Genomic DNA, 18,130 nt, shown 5'->3' with positions numbered 1-18,130 from the left:
GGGATTGGATGTTGAGTTGCATGAGATCCAGCGGACCCCCAACACGTGATGGCCCTGATTCCACGGCTTATCGATAAGCCCTACCTAAGCTTCGGGGTCACGTTACATCTAAACGGCGAGTAGCATTGAGACAATGAGGTTGGATATGTGTATCTTGAATCGATTCATGAATTGTTAACTAAGATTGGTTGAATCCTAATTGTCTCAAGTCGAAAGGTCAAAGCGCACCGTTCCGGCTGCCCAGCCTGCAGATGATCAGCGACTCATTTACCAGTATAAAAGTAGAAGACCCCGATGCTGTTGGTGTGAAGATAGTATTCGCCTTGTACTAATGCATAAACTAATAGTGCCATTAGGCTTAAAACATTTGAATGGATATACACGTAAGAATGCAACATTCATAAAAAAGAATAATACAGGGTAATGTCACCCAGAAGTCAGACCCGAAGTCTAAAATAACCAATAACTAATACAACCGTTTGGTGCTTTCCAAGGTTCGAAGTATTTCACTGAAGCGAAGTCTAGTTCAACACATTCGATGTGATGCGACCAAATACTCCGCGTACCGTGCTAGGTCGCTCGCGGAGGCAAGTGATAAGAATAGCAGCGCTAACAGCAAATGCAACGCGCTCTCGGGATTGATACTGGGAAACATCAACACGCGTCAGCATCTCGTGATTGTTTTGGAACCTGCCACAGGATAATTTGGAGGCACTGAGAAGGGGGTGGAGGGGATGTGGGTGTAACCCTTTTGTGGACAGAGGATGCGAGGGTCCGATACATACCTTTTTATCATACAACCGTGGCAAAACCGTGGCGGCAGCCCGGGGTGCCACAAATAGCGCCAACTCCTGTCTCTTCCGCGTCTTTTCAACCAATATACTCCAGCCACACATGAGACATCCCGCACCGACACAAAGCCCAGAGTCCCACATCATCGGAGTGACAGTCTTCGCATCGAAGATCTTGGGGCCAAGTCGTGTCCGAGCGAGACAGACGCTGTAGTAAAATAAGCTCACAAAAGATGCAAGGAAGGCAGATGATTGTGCTGCATCAAAAAGGGCCCGACGGAGGGCAGTTGCAGATTTCATCCTGCGCAGACGGAAAACAATCTGTAGGGGTATATAGGTTGCACAGGCAAATTTGAAGGTTTTGGCAAATCGATACAATGCGTGTTTCTCACAACTGGGGCCACAACCCATGTGAACCATTTCACAAGGGATCGGGGCCACTTTTGCTGGGTCTCCCCACACCTCTGGCCAGTTGTAGTCTTTGCACATCGACTGGAGAAGAGGTGCCTGGCCTGTATCCTTTCCATAAACGAAGACTCCTCGTCGAACACGGCGCAAGGCTTCAATTAAACGTGAATCGACCTGAGCAGCTTCCCCGATCCACTTCTCGTAGGTTCTAGGCAGTCTTTCAGGGAGATAAAACCAAGCCCACATGACCACAGCGGCACTCATAGCAAAGACAGTTGCGTCGGCGAAGCCAGGGATAAGAGATTCGACAGTCGTCCAGCGATTCTGGGCCCGGCGACGACGGGACCAGCGACCCCATGCAGCACACGCGACCGCGTCAACGGCTCTTGTGACCATGTAGATGGTGAGGTCCATTGTCCTCCCTGCTAACTCCGGGCGGTGATGCTCCAGCGGATTGGTTATGGCCTGACCAGGGTCTTTCCCCTGGTCTGTGGAGTTCCGGATAGCTCTGACATTTTCTATTGGCAGACAGATGCGGTTTCTGTTCAGCAGTTGAAAACTAAACCATCCAGATAGAAAAGTTATGACGAATCTAATTAAGCGGTCGAGCCCTTGTGAGATCTGAACGTCACGTTTGGAAAGCCCTGCCGTGACCAATGCACACAGACGATACAATCCTATTGGTAGCAGGGTTGAACCACCGACCAGGGAAGCACACACTGTTGGAAAACTGTTCAGACGCAAAGGACCAGTCAAGACTTTAGCTAGCTATTCAAATCGAGGTCAGCTATAGCACTTCATTTGCGCGATAGACCGACGAAAACGGTGGCATGATAAGTCGCGATAACAGGGCTATGCTGAGGTGATGTCACGGCGTACCTCTTGAAGTTTCTGTTGCGTAGTCCAGTCCTTATTGCGCAATTGGCGTACATAAGACACCAATTTTGGGGTGACGGAAGACAGGTACCCGAGCGCGTAGGCGCGAAGAAGGCTACAGTCACAATCAGCGAGGGCTCTTCAGATCACACAGTTGCACTAAGCCACAAGGGTAACAGATCGCATGGACTCACGGCTTGAATACCCGGACGTTGTCCCTTCCATGGTGTCTCCGGAGTGCAGGTTCCATGCTGCCGGAAACCTTCATGTCATGATCCGTCGGGAGGTGTCAACATCACAGTTCCCCGAACTAATCGGCGACGAGGGGTCAACCAACTGTAAACTCTGATGGGGTTCACAAGATTCTCTCCGCCAATCAGAAAACCAGAAGGTATAAGAGCTCAATATATTTTATCCGTGGGTGACCTACAATTGCACCTCCCGAAAATTGGGTAGTATTCTCCGACAGAGGGAAATTGACACTTGCAAGATCGTTTTCTGGACTATGTATCGACCGTGGATCCCGTGTAATGGGCCTGTTGAGAGAGACTTGGTGTGCCTCGGTCCCTACCCAAGTGGGAAATGCAGAAAAGCCCCCGCAAACAAGATCCAAATCCAAACTTAGGGGGGGGGGAACCTATTCAGAGAAGACAGAGGACGATCATCCGAAGCAATGGGCCCTTTCGGAGCAAAATAATCGGGATTGCGGGGCTAAACAAGGCGAATGTTTTAATTAAAAACCCGTAAATGGAGGACGATCCCAGGAGAACAATCCAAAACGGGGAGATGAACCGCACTGACCCAATTAATTTTTTAAATTCCCCTTGCAAGATAGAAACGAGAGAGAAAGAGATATATTAAAGTGTAATGTATCAATGTATTCCGAATGTACACCGGAATCAAGTCGTAACAAAGGGTACCTGCAGTGTACTTGCAGCATTGAAGACAAGTCGGCCCAGATGTCTGCTTTAAGGGCCTCGGGAAGGGTTCTCCGGGAGTCTACAGCTCTCCCCCAGAAACGTATTAAATACCGGGGGTACATTTTAAGCCACAGCGGAGCAACTGTAATTTTGGTAATTTTGGTACTGTTACGTCACGCGCTCAAATTTTTGCATGTGATCAGGTCGCGGCCGAAGAGGACGATTGCTTTTGATGCGAAACTCTCCACGTATTCTTCTACAGGACGAATCTCTCTTGCTTTTGGACATTCTCTCGATTCTCTTCTTATTTCTTTCTCTCTTTACACCTCTACCTGACCATCTTGTTCTTATTCTCATTGCGCCGAACCGAACCGGTTCCTTATCGAGTCGCATTATCAACCCTGGAGAACCCCGTGGCCTTAATCTGCCCCCCGCGTTCCTATTTTGTGGAGTCAAATCTTCATTATCACCTTGATCGCATACTACTTGGGTCTAAGGCATGACAGTATTGCCTTGGTCCGCGCTACTCTTAGCATCAGAGTAACAACCACTTTGCTTGACCGACATTCGGGCATACAATCCCTTCTGATATTGAACCACTCTTCACTATGAATGGACATGGGACTGAAGTTCGAACTGGGCGCACATCCCCTCCAGCTGCTCCGTTTGGATGTGAGTTGCCACAGGCATTATTTTGTACTGTGCCCTCTCTAACCCGATTCCAGACTCCTTTCTCTCCCCCATGGATACCCCATTTGCACCGGCACCTGCTCTCCCTCCAGGGCCTTCTCTTCTTGATGATAACGAATCCAACATGCTTGACAACTTCTTCACTACCATGAACGCAAACCACTTTACGAATGATTTTTGGATGCGACAAGAACATAAATCCGGGGCCCCCAACTTTGACTGGTCCGGTGAGCTGCCACCCAATTTCGAGGGGTCAACCACGTCCCTATCACAGCCTTCATTTCAGCAGCATGGGCTAGGCAAAACAGCCGGAGGAATGATGACAGACAACCCTACAAGCTCGGATATATTCGCCGCAGCCTCCATGCTCTACCACAGTGGTCTAAGCGGATCAGAGTTAGGATCCACGTTAGCACATCAGAATTTTGCGGGACAGCCTCTCCCCGCCCTTGGGATACAACGAAAAAACAATTCACATACTGGCAGTACTGCACATGGTTCAACTTCATCTCCACCCCGGGCGGATGTACCGATTGGATATCATACCTCGGAAATGTTCTTTGACGTCCGTGACCCCATTCCCGCAGACCAACATCCGTCAAGAAAGACTCGCAGTTTGCGATGGGGCTCAGATGCCAGTTTCATGGACCAAGGCTATCTTCGCCCCCCTGACCAGCCGGACGAGGAGCAGCGGACAAATGATCTGCTCGATCATCTCGGATGTTTTGAACCACAAAGCAGTGCAGCAAACACACGAGCACCTAGTCCAGAACGCATTATTGGGCCTCCCCCTCAAGGCCCCGCCTTCCGAAGCGGTGCTGTCCTGGACGAGAACTTACATCCCCGGAAACGGTCAAGGGCCCTGAAAGAGGAAGGCGACGAATACTCCGATGACGATGATGCACGACCTCACTCAAGAAAATCTAGAGGATCTATCAGCAAGGGCCGACGGGCATCAACAGATATGTCTCGCAAAGCCCGACTACAGCCAGGATCTAAAGCTGCACGAGAGAATCTTACAGAAGAGCAAAAGCGGACCAACCACATTCTTTCGGAACAGAAACGCCGAAATCTCATTCGTCAAGGCTTCGAAGACTTGTGCACACTAGTCCCTGCGCTCAGAGGCGGTGGGTTCAGCAAAAGCGCAATGCTCACTGGAGCCGCTGACTGGCTTGAAGACCTTCTCCATGGGAATGACATACTTCAAAGCCAATTGCATGACTTGAAGGGCATCAATGGCTTGGTTATGCCACGTTGATACCCTCTGTGACACGATCACAACGTTAATATGATCTCATGGATAGCCCCTGCCTCTTTTCTTGGCGGGATTGTAAGCGTTTCAGCGGGTGGACAGTTTTGTGTATGCACACCGGCGAGTTGGCATTTCATCTTCGGAAATCCCGGCGACAAGATACCTTTTTTATTATTTCTTTCTCTGCATACTCCTTCTTCGCCGTCTCTTCCCCCTCATCTAACCGCTGCAGGTGATACAAGTCACCTTTTGGGTGGTTCTCGGCAAATATCGATACCCTAGTGCATAACTCGAAAAGCCTGTATTGGCAGCACATAGTTTGAGTATTCAAATGTTTTTTTTAAAAAAAAAAATGCTTTGGTTCAAATACTAAGATATAGGTTTCTACGTAGCTCAGTAATTAGTTAATATCGAGAATATGGATGAGGCATTGCCATGCGAAAGTATGATAGGTACGCCATTTAGTCGTGGATGTACTACAATTTGACTTTTCAAGAACAGACTTAGATTCTAATTTAGTTTTCAATTTCAATACTAGTATGTATAAATATACGAACATGTTAATAAAGGCCAAGAATACCAAGATTTCGGGGAATGCTGCTAGTATCTCCATGTTTTTGTCTCCACCGCTCTGTTTTGCCTGCATGTGAAGGCGCGTCGACGTAACCTTAATTCTGGACCTCGACAGACCTAACACCCTCAACTCACCATGCCTCCAAAGCGAAAACACACGGGTGACGATGCCCCGCAGGAGGACGACTCCAAGCGCTACGCCTATCTCAAACCTCACGTCCGCCGCGTCCCAGAGAAGACCATTAAGTCGAAATGGACCCCTCTACCAGAACCCGTCCAGGAAAAGGTCAAGGACATGTTCCACTCCCTCGAGCGACCGGTGATAATGCGGAATCAAAATGAACGCAAACGGATCGAGGCGCAGGGCGCCGTGCAAGCGGTCGTGCGAAAGTAGGGCGCCATGCTCTGTCTGGTAGCTTCCGGAGAGCTATTAGTGTATCAGGAGATTATGATACTAACAGTATGCTCCGCATTGTTTTAGTTTAGGCAAACGACTCCCGCGAATGCCGTTTCCACCCATAACGAAGGAATCCAACTTCGACTACGAATCTGCGCTAAATGAGCACGTATGTGACCCTCTACGATTGTCAACAAGAAGTCCATACTGATTACAATTTTAGCGCTCGCTCGAGGCCCACTTGGCTACGATGAACGATAGCGTCGATCTACTGAAAGCTGAGATTGCCAAAGAAGAAGCGCTCCTTGCTAGGGAGACAAAGTCACTCCAAGAAATGGACAAAAATGCCAAACGGGCCGAGGCTGAAAGGAAACGACAGACTAAGAATGTATGCAGCAAACACAATTTGCTTCCAAGTGTGATTGGCTAATACTTTACGACCGTAGGAACACCCTGTGCTCCGGCAGTTGGATGCACTTCCTCAAACCGAGGGTTCTGGCTCCTCTGGGTTCATGCTTCTTGGCGCAAAAGATAGCCAAGTGACACTAGATGAGGTATGCACTGCTTTTGAACCACACGTGGTTGCTCTGCCAACTTACCATTGTGTTTGATTTTAGTTGGAGACCGACCCCGAAGTCCAAGGACTCATGAAGCAACTGCATGGCCATCTTCAATCTATGCAAAGCAACACCGCCCCCTTCGCAGGACTCGGAGATGCCATCACTCGTTCACAAGCTGCCTTAGATCTATACTCAATGCCAAACGACTGATCGTCCCACTAGACATCACCACGCCACACCACACCATACAAGCCACCAATCTCGGCATTTCAATGCTTATGATTGACACATGAAGGGCCTCGGACCCAGTGTATGCGCGCTTATTAAAAACGCAAACCAAGTACCGGCCGACCTTGGCGACCAGGAATCACATCGGCAATCCTTGTCGCGTGCTCGAATCCCAATGCAGTCGCTGAATAGCTGCATACGGTGGAACCGGGCACGGGTGAACCCACCTCTCTTCAACAAAGGATATCCCACTGCAGGGGTAAACTATGAATCACACTAAATTAGGAGGAGGGTAATGCGAATATCATGCGCACCCAGTTCAATACGGGGAGTCCTAGTTCAAAGATGATGAGACAACCCGAGGCCCCACCGCATGAGAAGAGAAAAGAAACTAGACAGTTGAGAAACAATAAAAACATGAGTCTGCACCTGTACACAATGTGGTTTCAATCTAAATCCAATTGTAAGAATAGAAAATGTAATTACTCGACCGAGGTCTCGCCCCGAAAGTGGCGTGTGCCCAAACAGCCAACCCCATGCGGAGCAGCTCGGAGGGGTGACTCCGCTTTCTCCATCCCCAAGAACTTTTCGACGTTTACCAACTACTACCAACTGGTCTGCAGGCAGCCATTTCGCTCCGGCCCTGGTGGTTCTTCCTGAACTTTTTGTGCGCAATGTCTGAAAAGAATGCGCCGCTGGGCGCTTCCAATGCGACAAAATCCAGGTCTACTGATGCAAGGAAGGATACGAGCGTCAAGAACTCGCAAACATCTGCGGCCAAGGCCGAAACGACCGGCTCGGGGAGTCACTCCAGTCCCAAGAAGCGCCGGAAGGTGAATCACGGTAAGGTGCCGTTGCGCAGCATGCGACAGGGATCTGGGCGCGGCCGATTCTGTTGCGCATAACGATAAGAACATCTTTGCTAACGAGGGTTTCCTGCAATTCTAGCTTGTGTATATTGTCGCCGCTCGGTAAGTTTGCTTTCTGTGGATACCATCATGCTTGGTTACTATACGCGATAGGCTATGCTATTAGTGCTGGCACAGAGGAACTGGCTTTGCTAACGGGGTTTTGTTCGCGTGGGACAGCATATGACCTGTGACTCGGTACGACGCCTTTGTCTCCCCTTTCCCCATTCGCGACCCGTCACATATGAAACCCTGAACGCAGACTTGCGGGAAATAAATTGCACCAGCTGACCAGTCTGAATCTATGAAGGAACGGCCCTGCACACGCTGTATAAAGCGAAACATCGGCCACCTGTGCCATGACGAGCCGAGGGAAACTGCGAAACGAGGACGTGGCGAACACGAACATTCTGCTGCAGACGACGAGGGCTCGTCTAACAATGAATTGGGCTCCGTTCAAGGCATGCCTAGGAGTGTCGATGTCGCCGATGCTGCTGGTCAGCAATCATTCCCTGATACTACGATTGGAATTGCACCCTCAGCTGCGAACCCGCCTTCAACGGTGCCGCCTGGGAATCTCTCTGCATCTAGTCAAGGCCTCGAGGCTAACTCTCAGCGTGAGTTCGCAACAATACCTGTTTTGCCTCCAGACTCAGCTGACGTGGTATGACAGTCATGCAATACAACGACTGGGTAGGTGGTCAGAATCAGTTCCAGGATATGCATTCTCTCCACCCGTCGTACATGTTTAATGCACACGAGGTGACCAACGAGTACAATCTGCTCGGAGATTTCCTCAGTAACAGTCTCTTGGACGACGGGGCGATGTTCCAAAATCAAGACATGCAGGGAATGTACACCGATTCATCGTTGATGAATTCGATGAATGGTATGGCGCTCCCGAATGGGTTACCTCCTCCGGCACAGCTTCCGCCGCCAGCACAAAGCCAAGTACCGCCAGGAGACTCGATTCAACGATCAATCCCCGCGGTGGGCAATGACAAAGCCCGGGAAACATACTACATGACCGCCGCCGACCCAGCAGGAACTGACCCACCAGAGGAGCGAATGAACAAGCTTCTCAAAGCGAAATATGACGCCGGATTACTGAAACCGTTCAACTACGTCAAGGGATATGCACGATTGAACCAGTACATGGAAAAGAACATGCAACAAATATCTCGACAAAAGATTCTGCGGCAGCTGGACAAGTTCCGGCCCAAGTTCCGAGAACGCATGCAGAGCTTGACTGATATCGAACTGATTCTGGTAGAGATGTGGTTCGAGCGGAGTCTTATGGAGTACGACCGCGTCTTTGCCAGTATGGCTATCCCAGCCTGCTGCTGGCGTCGAACGGGCGAGATCTTCCGAGGGAACAACGAGATGGCACAACTGATTGATGTCCCGGTTGAGGGTTTACGAGATGTAAGTTTAAAACCTGGAGACGCCCACATCATATAACAGTCAACTCACGTGTTTACTCTCTGTAGGGCAAACTTGCTATCCATGAGATCATCGTCGAAGATCAGCTGGTCAGCTATTGGGAAAAGTTCGGCGCTATCGCCTTCGACAATACCCAAAAGGCCATGCTCACCAGTTGCACCCTGAAGAGTCCTAATCCTAACTCAACGAATGACGGTATTACCTGCTGCTTTTCGTTTACAATCAGACGAGACAACCACAACATGTAAGTGTTCACGATTCACTGTCTAGATACTGACGTGATGGAACTGACAAGGTGTAGCCCGTCTCTCATCGTTGGGAACTTCCTCCCCATCGATAAATAGTACTTTTTTGGTAGACTGTTATTTATTATATGTCATGCAAGGATTTATCTTTTGGTATCATCTTTTGGCTTAGTGATTCCCCAAGTTTTGGCTGTGCTCTTTACGGAAAAAAATATATATTGCTTAATTTATGTGTACAACATCAAATAGCATGTTTTGGGTCAAATGATATCCAGGGAGAGAAGTAATCCTCTTGAGTAATATGTGTATGTTCCGTTTGCGATGGTCAAGAGACAAGATAAACTGAAGTTTGCATCGTAGCCTTCACGAGGCAGTTGTCTCTTTCGTCCCTCCACGCTCTTCTACCTCCAACCATCTTCTATCTACTCTCTCATTATCTCACTCTCTTCTATTAATCTTTTAGTCCACCTTTATTATCCCCTCTTGTCTTTTTTATCATCTTCTTCTTCCCTTGTCTCCCAATTCCCAAGTCTTCTTCTCCATGGCGCAGCCGTCGGGGGCACGCCAGGCTCTGGCAGGTACGAGCCTCACACCATATCCCCCTCTGGGTGCAGCAGCTAACCTCCAACCTCTTCTACCTTAGACTTTGCTTGCACTTTGCATACAACCTTATCCACAGTTGACCCTTCGACAATTCCTCTTCTCTCACCCAATACCATTTACAGACTAGATAGCGATCTCAACAGCAACCCGTTTTGTGTCTCGGTTAATACAGCCAATCGCCAGCAGCTGGATACGATTGGGACATTGCTTTGGAATGACTGCACCAATCTGATTATCTCGCGTGGTCACAATCCGGAGGATGTGCTACTGCTCGGCAAAGTGAGGGCTCTCGCGTTTGCCATCTTGAACATGGCTGTCTTGCCTGATCTGATAGGTTTGTCATGGCCTCTAGTATAAATTAAAGTGAGCTTGTCTAACTTTTCACAGGCAGTATCAGGGCCCTCGATCTAGCCCTCAAGGCGGCGCATATTTGCATCGGTATACCATCCGATATCTCACTTGATGACATTATCAGATCTAACAACAAGAACAGTGAACCAGCAGCTCGAAATTGCACTGAATATCTTGTCAGTGGCCGCTCTGAGGCTTGCAAGTGTTCAGCCTGCTCATCTTGGGCTTAATCCTGCGATTAACTGTACTCTCACCACCCGATACTTCTTGCTTCGTATTCGACTGGTGAGTCGTATTGTCCGAACACTGTTTTGTGTGTCAACACCAGCACTAACATATAATTCCAGGCCTGGTTGCACAATCGAGTAGATATCGCCGAGCATTTCTTCGCCAAGCTCCCTACGCCGATTATGACGAATGATGAAGAGTTGATTTTCGAAACTTGTTTTATCATTGGTGACTCTGCACTCGCACGGCGCCTGCCTGACATCGCAATCACATGGCTGCAGAGAGCGAAAGACCACTTGGAGACCCTGTCCATTAAGACTCTGGAGAAGACTCCGGATTACCACAATTGGAACTTGGTTATTCGACACTCCCTTGGTGAGTGGGTTGATCTAGTCAATGACCTTGGACTAACATGCTGCAGTTGTGGCTTGTGCACAAGTCAAAAACCCCCAGGCAATTGTCACCTACGATGTTGAAATGACGATTTTGAGAGAAGTACGTCTGTGCTGAGTGTGGTAGACTTGAAGCTGACCTCTTTAGGATTACCCAAAGCACCCTGCTATGGTCCTTTTTGATCTCTCGGTGGGACATAACAATCCCAGTAATGACGAATTACTACAAGGTGAGACTGGTCTATATCTTGAATGCAATTTAATTAATCATATTCCTCTAGGTCTGAAGGGTCTGGTTGAGGAGATACCTCTCACAGATATGAACATGCCGATGTGAGTTATCTCAGCAGGTGTTGACTGGATGTATTTTGTTTCCTCGATGTTGACATTGGATCTAGAATTTTCCAGTTTGCCCGGTCTCTGGGCCATACAGGGTACCTTGATACAGCCCATGTGGTGAGCCAGGTACTTTGCTAACGGTTATTTAGTGGTTCGGATCACGGAATGGAAGCATTTCGAATTTTGCTTATGCGCTCTTTGCCAACAAGGGAATGGACAGAGAAATGCCTTGTTGCTTTCCTTCTACTTTTGAGCAGATCGGAGGTCTCTGATTCTAAGCGCATTCGCAGCCTCCGGTGTGTGATCGACGCACTAGAGAAACGTGGATATCCATCAATCAGTGCCAGAGCAGCTCATGCCACCGTGATTGTAAGGTAAACTCTCACTATCTCCACTGAAAAGAGCTGACAGATTGTACACAGTGCCTCTGGAAAATGACTGGCAATGCACTTCTCAAGAAGGACTACTGGACTGCACAACTATGGCTTCAGGTGTGCAGTGATCCAAAGATTTTCCAACACTGCTCTATGTCCATCCAGATTGCGATACAAAAGTCAGTGGAACAAGAATTAATGATTTACTTGCATTATGGGCTAACGTCTATTCAGGAAGCTGGTAGCATGCTACCTACAGACTGGGGATACCACCGCTGCTCGCCGGTTAATCGATCGGGGTCTAGTCCAAAGTCAGGTTGATTGCCAAAGGATGTACTTGTCTTATAAGTTGTGCTTGCTGGAGGGGAAAGACGGCTCTGGTATGTATAGTCCATTGGACTTTCACTCTTCTGATTTACTCTAACTAAATGCAAGGGTGTTTCTATCTCGGCTTTCCTTTGCACCCTGTGCCACACAAGCAAATGAGTCTAGTATCATGCGCAATGGAAGCCCAGAGACAACGCAAACCAGAGGAAGTACTGAACTGCCTTGATCAATTCATCAAATGCTTGACTTCAGATGACATTTATCATCACGACTTTCCCGCCACCGAACATTACATGTGAGCATATTTCGAATCTACGGGTCCGTCTACAAGGCTAACTTGGTTACCCTGAACAGATTTGCAATCACTCTTCTTTCTGAAGAGCTCTCCAAAGGCTTTAGCCAGAGGCTTGGCAACTGCATCGAGGCTGTACTTCAGAGTGGTGCGTTTTTTCTCTCAGCTATGGTGGCCTTCTGATGCTGACCGTTCAATAGCCCTGGCTTATGCAAAGGAGAACAGCATGTTTGAGGGGGGAGAACAGGAGGTCTCAGTCACCCAACTGCAATGGCTATATTTTGCAACTTACAAACTTGCTTTGAAACTTATCAACTCTCCTGGTGTTATATGGGCTACTTCTGTCTTGAATCACTCTAAAGATGTCTGTTTTGAATCCATGAGGTATATTTCTGACTATTTTCACTAACATGTTTATAGTTTGCGCTTCAATATCGTCAGATTGCATACCCTGAGATGGGCTCCAGAGCACCTAGACCGCATTTATTCGCGGTTGTTTATCTCCGTCTCCTTGTTACCTCTTTCAAGGCCCGCCACGAGAACAATCCGACTCAAAAGGTGAGTTTCAACGTTTTTTGTTTATACCAGATTATCCGCCGGAGATGCCGCAGAATCATAGACTGATGATCATACTGACCATTTGCAGACATCGCACTACGAGGATTTACGCACTTGTTTCCAGGAACTCGATGACTTGCACGGCTGGGAAGATGGAGAAGAAGAGGCAGATGATGACGCGAATTACAAAGAAGACAGGCACCATGATATTGCGCAATTTTTCGATTTTGAGGCTGCCATGCACCTCAAGAAGTGGGATGATGTTGCCAGCATATGTGCATCTGACGACGCATTCTCCAATCCGAAGTTTTACGCACCTATCATGGATCTAACTCTCCAATTGAACCTGCCACCCAAACTGGCAATCCAGATCATCAAGGTACGCTCTATTCTTATGAATGCGAGACTAAATTCTCGGAACAACTACTGATATTCATACAATAGCGGATTGTGTCAGAACTCAGCGAGCTACAGGATCCCCCATCCACGTGGCAGCTCGATTTCAGGGTTTCCCTGCCTCGCTACCTCCATTGTCTATTCACTCTAGCAATTGCACCGGCTCAAGACCCAAACAGTCCTGAAATTGCTTTCCTCGACGTCAACATGGCCGACCCCGAAGTTGCTGAAGAAGTGCTCGACAAAGTCCTCGCAATGGCAACCGAAGAGGTAGCCGTTGAGGAGGGACACAATGCACAGCACGGTCTGAATGCCATCCAGGCCGGTTCTGAACTCTGTGAAGTGTTTACGTATCCAGCTGCGGAGTTGATCAAGATTGCTACCGTGGCTTTCAACAAAGCTACTGACTTTTACCGTGCTACCCAGGACGAAGACTGTCAGCGTTGGGCGAACAAAGCTATTAGTATTGCCCAGCTTGTGCCTAGTGATCAGGGCAAACAACTGGTCAATACGCTTCAGACTAGACTGGGAAGCTTGATTGGAGTCTGAGGCCTTGGGGGGTTGTTAAGCTGATTTGATCTGGAAGTTTCCAGTTAGTGTGTGGTGAGAGTGTGTGCGGTAAGGAATAAGTGTTTATCAAGGCGCTCCTGGCCGAGATTAGGTTGAAGATTGGATGGAGGTGTTCAATGATATTTCGAGATGAGTTTTGACAAGGCGGAGGAATGTATGTGTGTGTAATGAAGTGCTAGGTTTTTGAGATGAAATTGAAAAACTCGAATGAAGTATGTATTCTTATGCTTTGAAGAGAAAGAAAGGATTCAATGATCTTGATAATGGTGAGATGGCCTACAGCCTCTCTCCAAAAAAAAAAAGGGGTAAATATGGGTATCATCAGAAGGGAAATGATTTCTAAGAAATCAGGAAGTAGAAAGGAAAGTCGCCCAAGCCACCGAAAATCCAGTAGATGATGCAAAGATGCAAGGAAACAGAAAGAGAAAAATCAAGAGAATGCACGAGCCAAAATGCCAGTAAATATGGAAAAGAAGAAGAAAGAAAAGAAAGGATCAAGGAAAGGGGATATAAAAGCTCCAGCTTCCACGTTCGAAGCCAAAAAAACACCAGAAATAACCTCTCCCTAATGCAGAATAAAGATTCCATGAGAGGACGAACTTCATTCTTCCTCATTTGTATCGCAAGAACGGCTCCGCGAAACCTGTCGCACCCCCTTATACCGCAACGATGGGGTAGACGGCATACGGTGAGGAACACGAGGCGACTTAGGCATAGCCGAGTAGCTCTGTTTCCGCTCCCGCTCCCGCTCCGTATCCTTACCACTACTATCCGTCTCAGTCTCGCCGCTTTCATCACTGCTCTGTCCACGACCACCCACAATGCGGAGTGTGAGACTGAGCTCACGCTCGAGCTCCTTTTGCGCTTGCATGCGTTGACTCGAGCCATTGAGTTTCTTGCGATACGCTCGCAGACTCCGGCACAGCTGCTCGGTGGACATGTCCAGGCTCCCGAACTCGCTGCGCGGGGTTGTTTTGCCGCGGTTGCGGAAGTCAATGGATGTACGGCGGTTGGTGGTTCTTGCGCTGTGCGGTTTGCGGGGTGTTGGGGCCTTTGATTTCGGGCTAACTGGGGATGGGGACCGACGACGTCGGTCTTGTGGTGTGCCAGGTCCTGGTGTTGGGGAAAGGCGATTTGGCGGGGAGGATGTTTCTGAGACGGCGTGGTTTTTCAGTGAAGATGGTGCTAGAGATAGTCGAGAGAGCTTGCGGAGTAGGGTTGGGGAGTGCTCGCGTATAGGTGTTGGTGTTGTAGGGTTGGGGCTATCTGGTCGTTGAAATCCGGCGAGCTCGCTGCGGGAAAGGACTTTTCGGAGAGGGGGCCTCGCGGCTGTCATTTCTTTCACGGGGGTTTCATCGTCCTCGCGTGTATTCCCGATGAGGTCTGATGAGACCTGTTGCTGGACAGATAGGTTCCATATCATCAGGATACCATCCATACCAGCACTGACCACTGTGCGCTTGGTTTGGGATCCATCGGATTTATCACGCTCCTCCAGGAGTAACACATCGGTGACGCCTTCTGTATGGCCAAATTCGCCAGTGAGGAGCTGGTCTCGCTCTAGATCATAGACACGAATAGATTTGTCGGTGCTCGAAACACCTATAAGAACCTTCGGAGTCTGGCCTGAGATTTCAGATGCAATCGTCAACGAGCTCAAAACCACCGCATCAGCTGTCTCCGAATCCGATGCCTTGAAACAGTGAAGTTGATGTCCAGAGGGAATATCGAATTTCGAAACACAACGATCCATGGTGGAAAGGTATAGAATGTTCGAGTCGTCTGGACAAAGTGTCATCGACACCGGGGAGGACTTTTGAGTGATGACCCTTGAGATGAGGTAGGCAACAGATGTACCACCATCCACCTCGCGTGTAGCACGATCGCGTATGACAACAGTTCGGTCTGCGGAGCACGAAAGCAGCTTTTCGCCTTCGTTGATGAACATCAATTGTCCAACAGCTCCGACGTGATCGTCCATGGTTTGAATCAACTGCAACTCGGTGTCTCGTCTCTCGAAGAGTTGCACCATCCGATCACGCCCAGAACTAGCTATCAGCCAGGTATCGTCCATTCCTTGGACGGCCACATCCGTGATCTCTCCACCATGGGCGCGCGCCTCGTTGAGGCAAGTCCAGTCAGAGTTCGAAAAGATTCTACATCAGAGTTAGCTGAAGAGCTTGGCCAGTATCTCATGTTTGCACATACCTCAATACACCAAACTTGTCAGCAGAGACAAACCAACCGGCATTTTCAGCGGTCCTCAAAACTTTGAGTTCGTTTGCCGCCTCATCTTCCTTTCCTGGAAATTGGTCGAGATCGATGTTTTTAGACCCTCGACACTTCCCTTGTACATCCCAAAAGTTCACCGAGCCATTGCGAGACCACGTGAAAAAGTCCGCAGACAAGTCGTTGGGAAAATCCATGCGGCAAATACCGAGAATCGGGTCCCGATGGGCTGGCATGGAAGCTTCGCCCTCCTCCTGTTCACCATCCTCACTTAAAGTATCGATCGGATAGACATGAATCGCGCGGGTGGACTCAACAGTGACCAAATGAGAATTAAGAGACCCCATGCAAGTAATCGCCGGGGTCTTGCTTTTCTTGTCAAGCGCACTCTTGTCAAGGCGCGCAGAAGGTATCGGCGTAGATGAGCCGGGTGATCGTAAAAGTTCAAATGGCACCCGCTGCATTTGCCTTCCTCGTCCACCTAGCCATACGGACTCCTGGTCAAAGTCCACGGCCAACGAGGTGATGCTGAACCCAACTTGCTTTACTGTGATCATCTTCTGGGATCCTTCTCGATCATCAAGAAAGCAAACCGCGCCTGAATCTGTGCCAATTACAGCCTCATTGTAGGAAATACTGTTCACGCAGGTGAATGTGTTGTCCCCAAGTGCGCCCAGTAGACAATTCCTGCCAGAGAGTGCTTTCGGGGCTGGATTAGGTGAGGGACCAGCTCCATCTACATTCAAACGCGTCTTGGTTGGTGAAACAGGCCGAATCACCGTTGGAAGACGCCAGACCTTAACGTGTCTCAGACCGGTCCTAAACAAAGACATTAGTTGACTTCTAGTTATCACCATCCGATTAAACATACGTGACCAAGCTCTGGCCGACCCAGCACATATCATTGATAAACGAGGTGCATTTATTCGCGGAGTGCAGCTTGGCCGACCCGTTCTTGAGGTTGATTGTCCAAATAAAGAGGAATCCATCGTTCGGATTGCCGAGCGTTGCCAAATACTGCGAGTCAGGGCTAAACGCTAAGCTGCGAACACCAAAAGTATGCTCGTTCAGAATGGATAGAGGAACATCCGGCAATGCATCTCTCGCTGTCGAAAATATTAAAACTCGAGGATTATAGCCAGTCTTGACCGTCGTTAGCTGCTATTTTTGCAACACCTTATCTCAATTTCCCTCACTCACCTCTCCCACTGCAAGAAATCTTCCATTCGGGCTGATCGAAACACTCGTCACTGCTTTGATTCTTTCCCTCGAAGACCATCCACGCGGACTGCCGCTGTCGATAATTTCGCTTGACGGAGACCCATTGTGAAGATTAAGGTGTGGGTTGGACCGGATATGGGAGAGGGATCGCGACCTTGGATCTGGGGTGGCCGGAGGAGTCGAGTGATTGTAAAATGAAGTTGATGGGTTAACACTCGTCGCGGAGGGGCGGGCTCGGAAGAAGCGTTGTGTTATGTTGTCGTTCTCGTCTAACTCTGCAAGAACCGCTGCTGATCCAGCGCATAGCGCAAAGCTTCTGCTCTGGTCATGGCTTGAAAAGCCATTAGGGGTGGTTGTTGTTGTGCCGATAACGGTTTGGAGGGATAAGGATGATTGATGAGAGGTTTTGCTCGGGGATCGCACGCCTGGTCGGAGGATTGGAGAGTTCGAAGGAGTGATTTTCAAGGATGCGCCGGGTCCAGCAAGCTTGCTTTTGGCAATGAGGGGGGCGGTGGTAGCCATATCCTCGGGGAGAGGACGATCGGTGATTCAAGGTCCGCTGAGAGCGCAGGATATTTGCATTTCAAGCCAAGTTCATGAGGTAGGTCCGTGGATGCCAGTCAGGCTATAGCAGACGTCGAAAATTTTATGTCGGGTCGTGGTCAGGAGAGAGTGTGGAGGGCTGGTAGAATTAGTGGGGGCAAGCTGAAATGAAGCTCTGATCAGCCAAGTCTGATCTCCATGCACACACAACTCTAGAACTCACCAAAAGAGCGTCTAGGAAGAGAAAAGGAAACAAACACGAAGCTCATTCCGCACCGAAGCAGATCATTCCAATCGATCGGAGGAATTTGAACCTTTGGGATGCCCCTGGCTCCATGGGGTTATATGGGCTTCTGCTGGCTTCTGATTGGCCTCTTGTATTTGAGGAATCACCAGATTCCCACTTGTCGAGAGCT

At 48.9% G+C, this 18,130-nt stretch overlaps 6 protein-coding genes across 6 annotated transcripts; 4 read left to right on the top strand and 2 right to left on the bottom strand.

Annotated features, from left to right (window-relative positions):
• Nucleotides 1-521: 521 nt before the first annotated feature.
• On the bottom strand, nucleotides 522-2,343 carry PEX2_021510 (uncharacterized protein; the record flags this gene model as incomplete). Its single annotated transcript, XM_016739426.1, has 3 exons — nucleotides 522-1,682; nucleotides 2,079-2,190; nucleotides 2,270-2,343. The coding sequence occupies 3 exons, from the start codon at nucleotides 2,341-2,343 to the stop codon at nucleotides 522-524; spliced, it is 1,347 nt and encodes a 448-aa protein (XP_016599336.1).
• A 1,260-nt stretch (nucleotides 2,344-3,603) lies between these two features.
• PEX2_021500 (basic helix-loop-helix domain-containing protein) lies at nucleotides 3,604-4,943 on the top strand (the record flags this gene model as incomplete). The annotated part of the gene is made up of 2 exons (XM_016739425.1): nucleotides 3,604-3,667; nucleotides 3,721-4,943. 2 exons carry the CDS (start codon nucleotides 3,604-3,606, stop codon nucleotides 4,941-4,943), a joined length of 1,287 nt encoding a protein of 428 aa, XP_016599335.1.
• A 703-nt stretch (nucleotides 4,944-5,646) lies between these two features.
• Nucleotides 5,647-6,677, top strand: PEX2_021490 (uncharacterized protein; the record flags this gene model as incomplete). The annotated part of the gene is made up of 5 exons (XM_016739424.1): nucleotides 5,647-5,900; nucleotides 5,992-6,076; nucleotides 6,131-6,295; nucleotides 6,354-6,461; nucleotides 6,525-6,677. 5 exons carry the CDS (start codon nucleotides 5,647-5,649, stop codon nucleotides 6,675-6,677), a joined length of 765 nt encoding a protein of 254 aa, XP_016599334.1.
• Nucleotides 6,678-7,369: 692 nt separating this feature from the next.
• On the top strand, nucleotides 7,370-9,390 carry acuM (gluconeogenesis transcription factor RDS2; the record flags this gene model as incomplete). The annotated part of the gene is made up of 5 exons (XM_016739423.1): nucleotides 7,370-7,538; nucleotides 7,891-8,220; nucleotides 8,277-9,028; nucleotides 9,094-9,290; nucleotides 9,348-9,390. 5 exons carry the CDS (start codon nucleotides 7,370-7,372, stop codon nucleotides 9,388-9,390), a joined length of 1,491 nt encoding a protein of 496 aa, XP_016599333.1.
• A 442-nt stretch (nucleotides 9,391-9,832) lies between these two features.
• Nucleotides 9,833-13,700, top strand: PEX2_021470 (uncharacterized protein; the record flags this gene model as incomplete). The annotated part of the gene is made up of 18 exons (XM_016739422.1): nucleotides 9,833-9,869; nucleotides 9,971-10,228; nucleotides 10,282-10,332; nucleotides 10,388-10,530; nucleotides 10,593-10,848; nucleotides 10,895-10,968; nucleotides 11,014-11,095; nucleotides 11,147-11,198; nucleotides 11,264-11,299; nucleotides 11,354-11,573; nucleotides 11,627-11,757; nucleotides 11,813-11,958; nucleotides 12,014-12,200; nucleotides 12,260-12,345; nucleotides 12,398-12,561; nucleotides 12,618-12,755; nucleotides 12,844-13,134; nucleotides 13,200-13,700. 18 exons carry the CDS (start codon nucleotides 9,833-9,835, stop codon nucleotides 13,698-13,700), a joined length of 2,853 nt encoding a protein of 950 aa, XP_016599332.1.
• Nucleotides 13,701-14,322: 622 nt separating this feature from the next.
• Nucleotides 14,323-17,693, bottom strand: PEX2_021460 (WD40 repeat domain-containing protein; the record flags this gene model as incomplete). The annotated part of the gene is made up of 4 exons (XM_016739421.1): nucleotides 14,323-15,877; nucleotides 15,930-16,769; nucleotides 16,822-17,093; nucleotides 17,151-17,693. The coding sequence occupies 4 exons, from the start codon at nucleotides 17,691-17,693 to the stop codon at nucleotides 14,323-14,325; spliced, it is 3,210 nt and encodes a 1,069-aa protein (XP_016599331.1).
• Nucleotides 17,694-18,130: the final 437 nt, after the last annotated feature.

Source organism: Penicillium expansum (genome assembly GCF_000769745.1).
Source record: "Penicillium expansum strain MD-8 chromosome Unknown contig58, whole genome shotgun sequence".
Taxonomy (NCBI): domain Eukaryota; kingdom Fungi; phylum Ascomycota; class Eurotiomycetes; order Eurotiales; family Aspergillaceae; genus Penicillium; species Penicillium expansum.
This window is presented reverse-complemented; position numbering and strand designations above follow the sequence as displayed.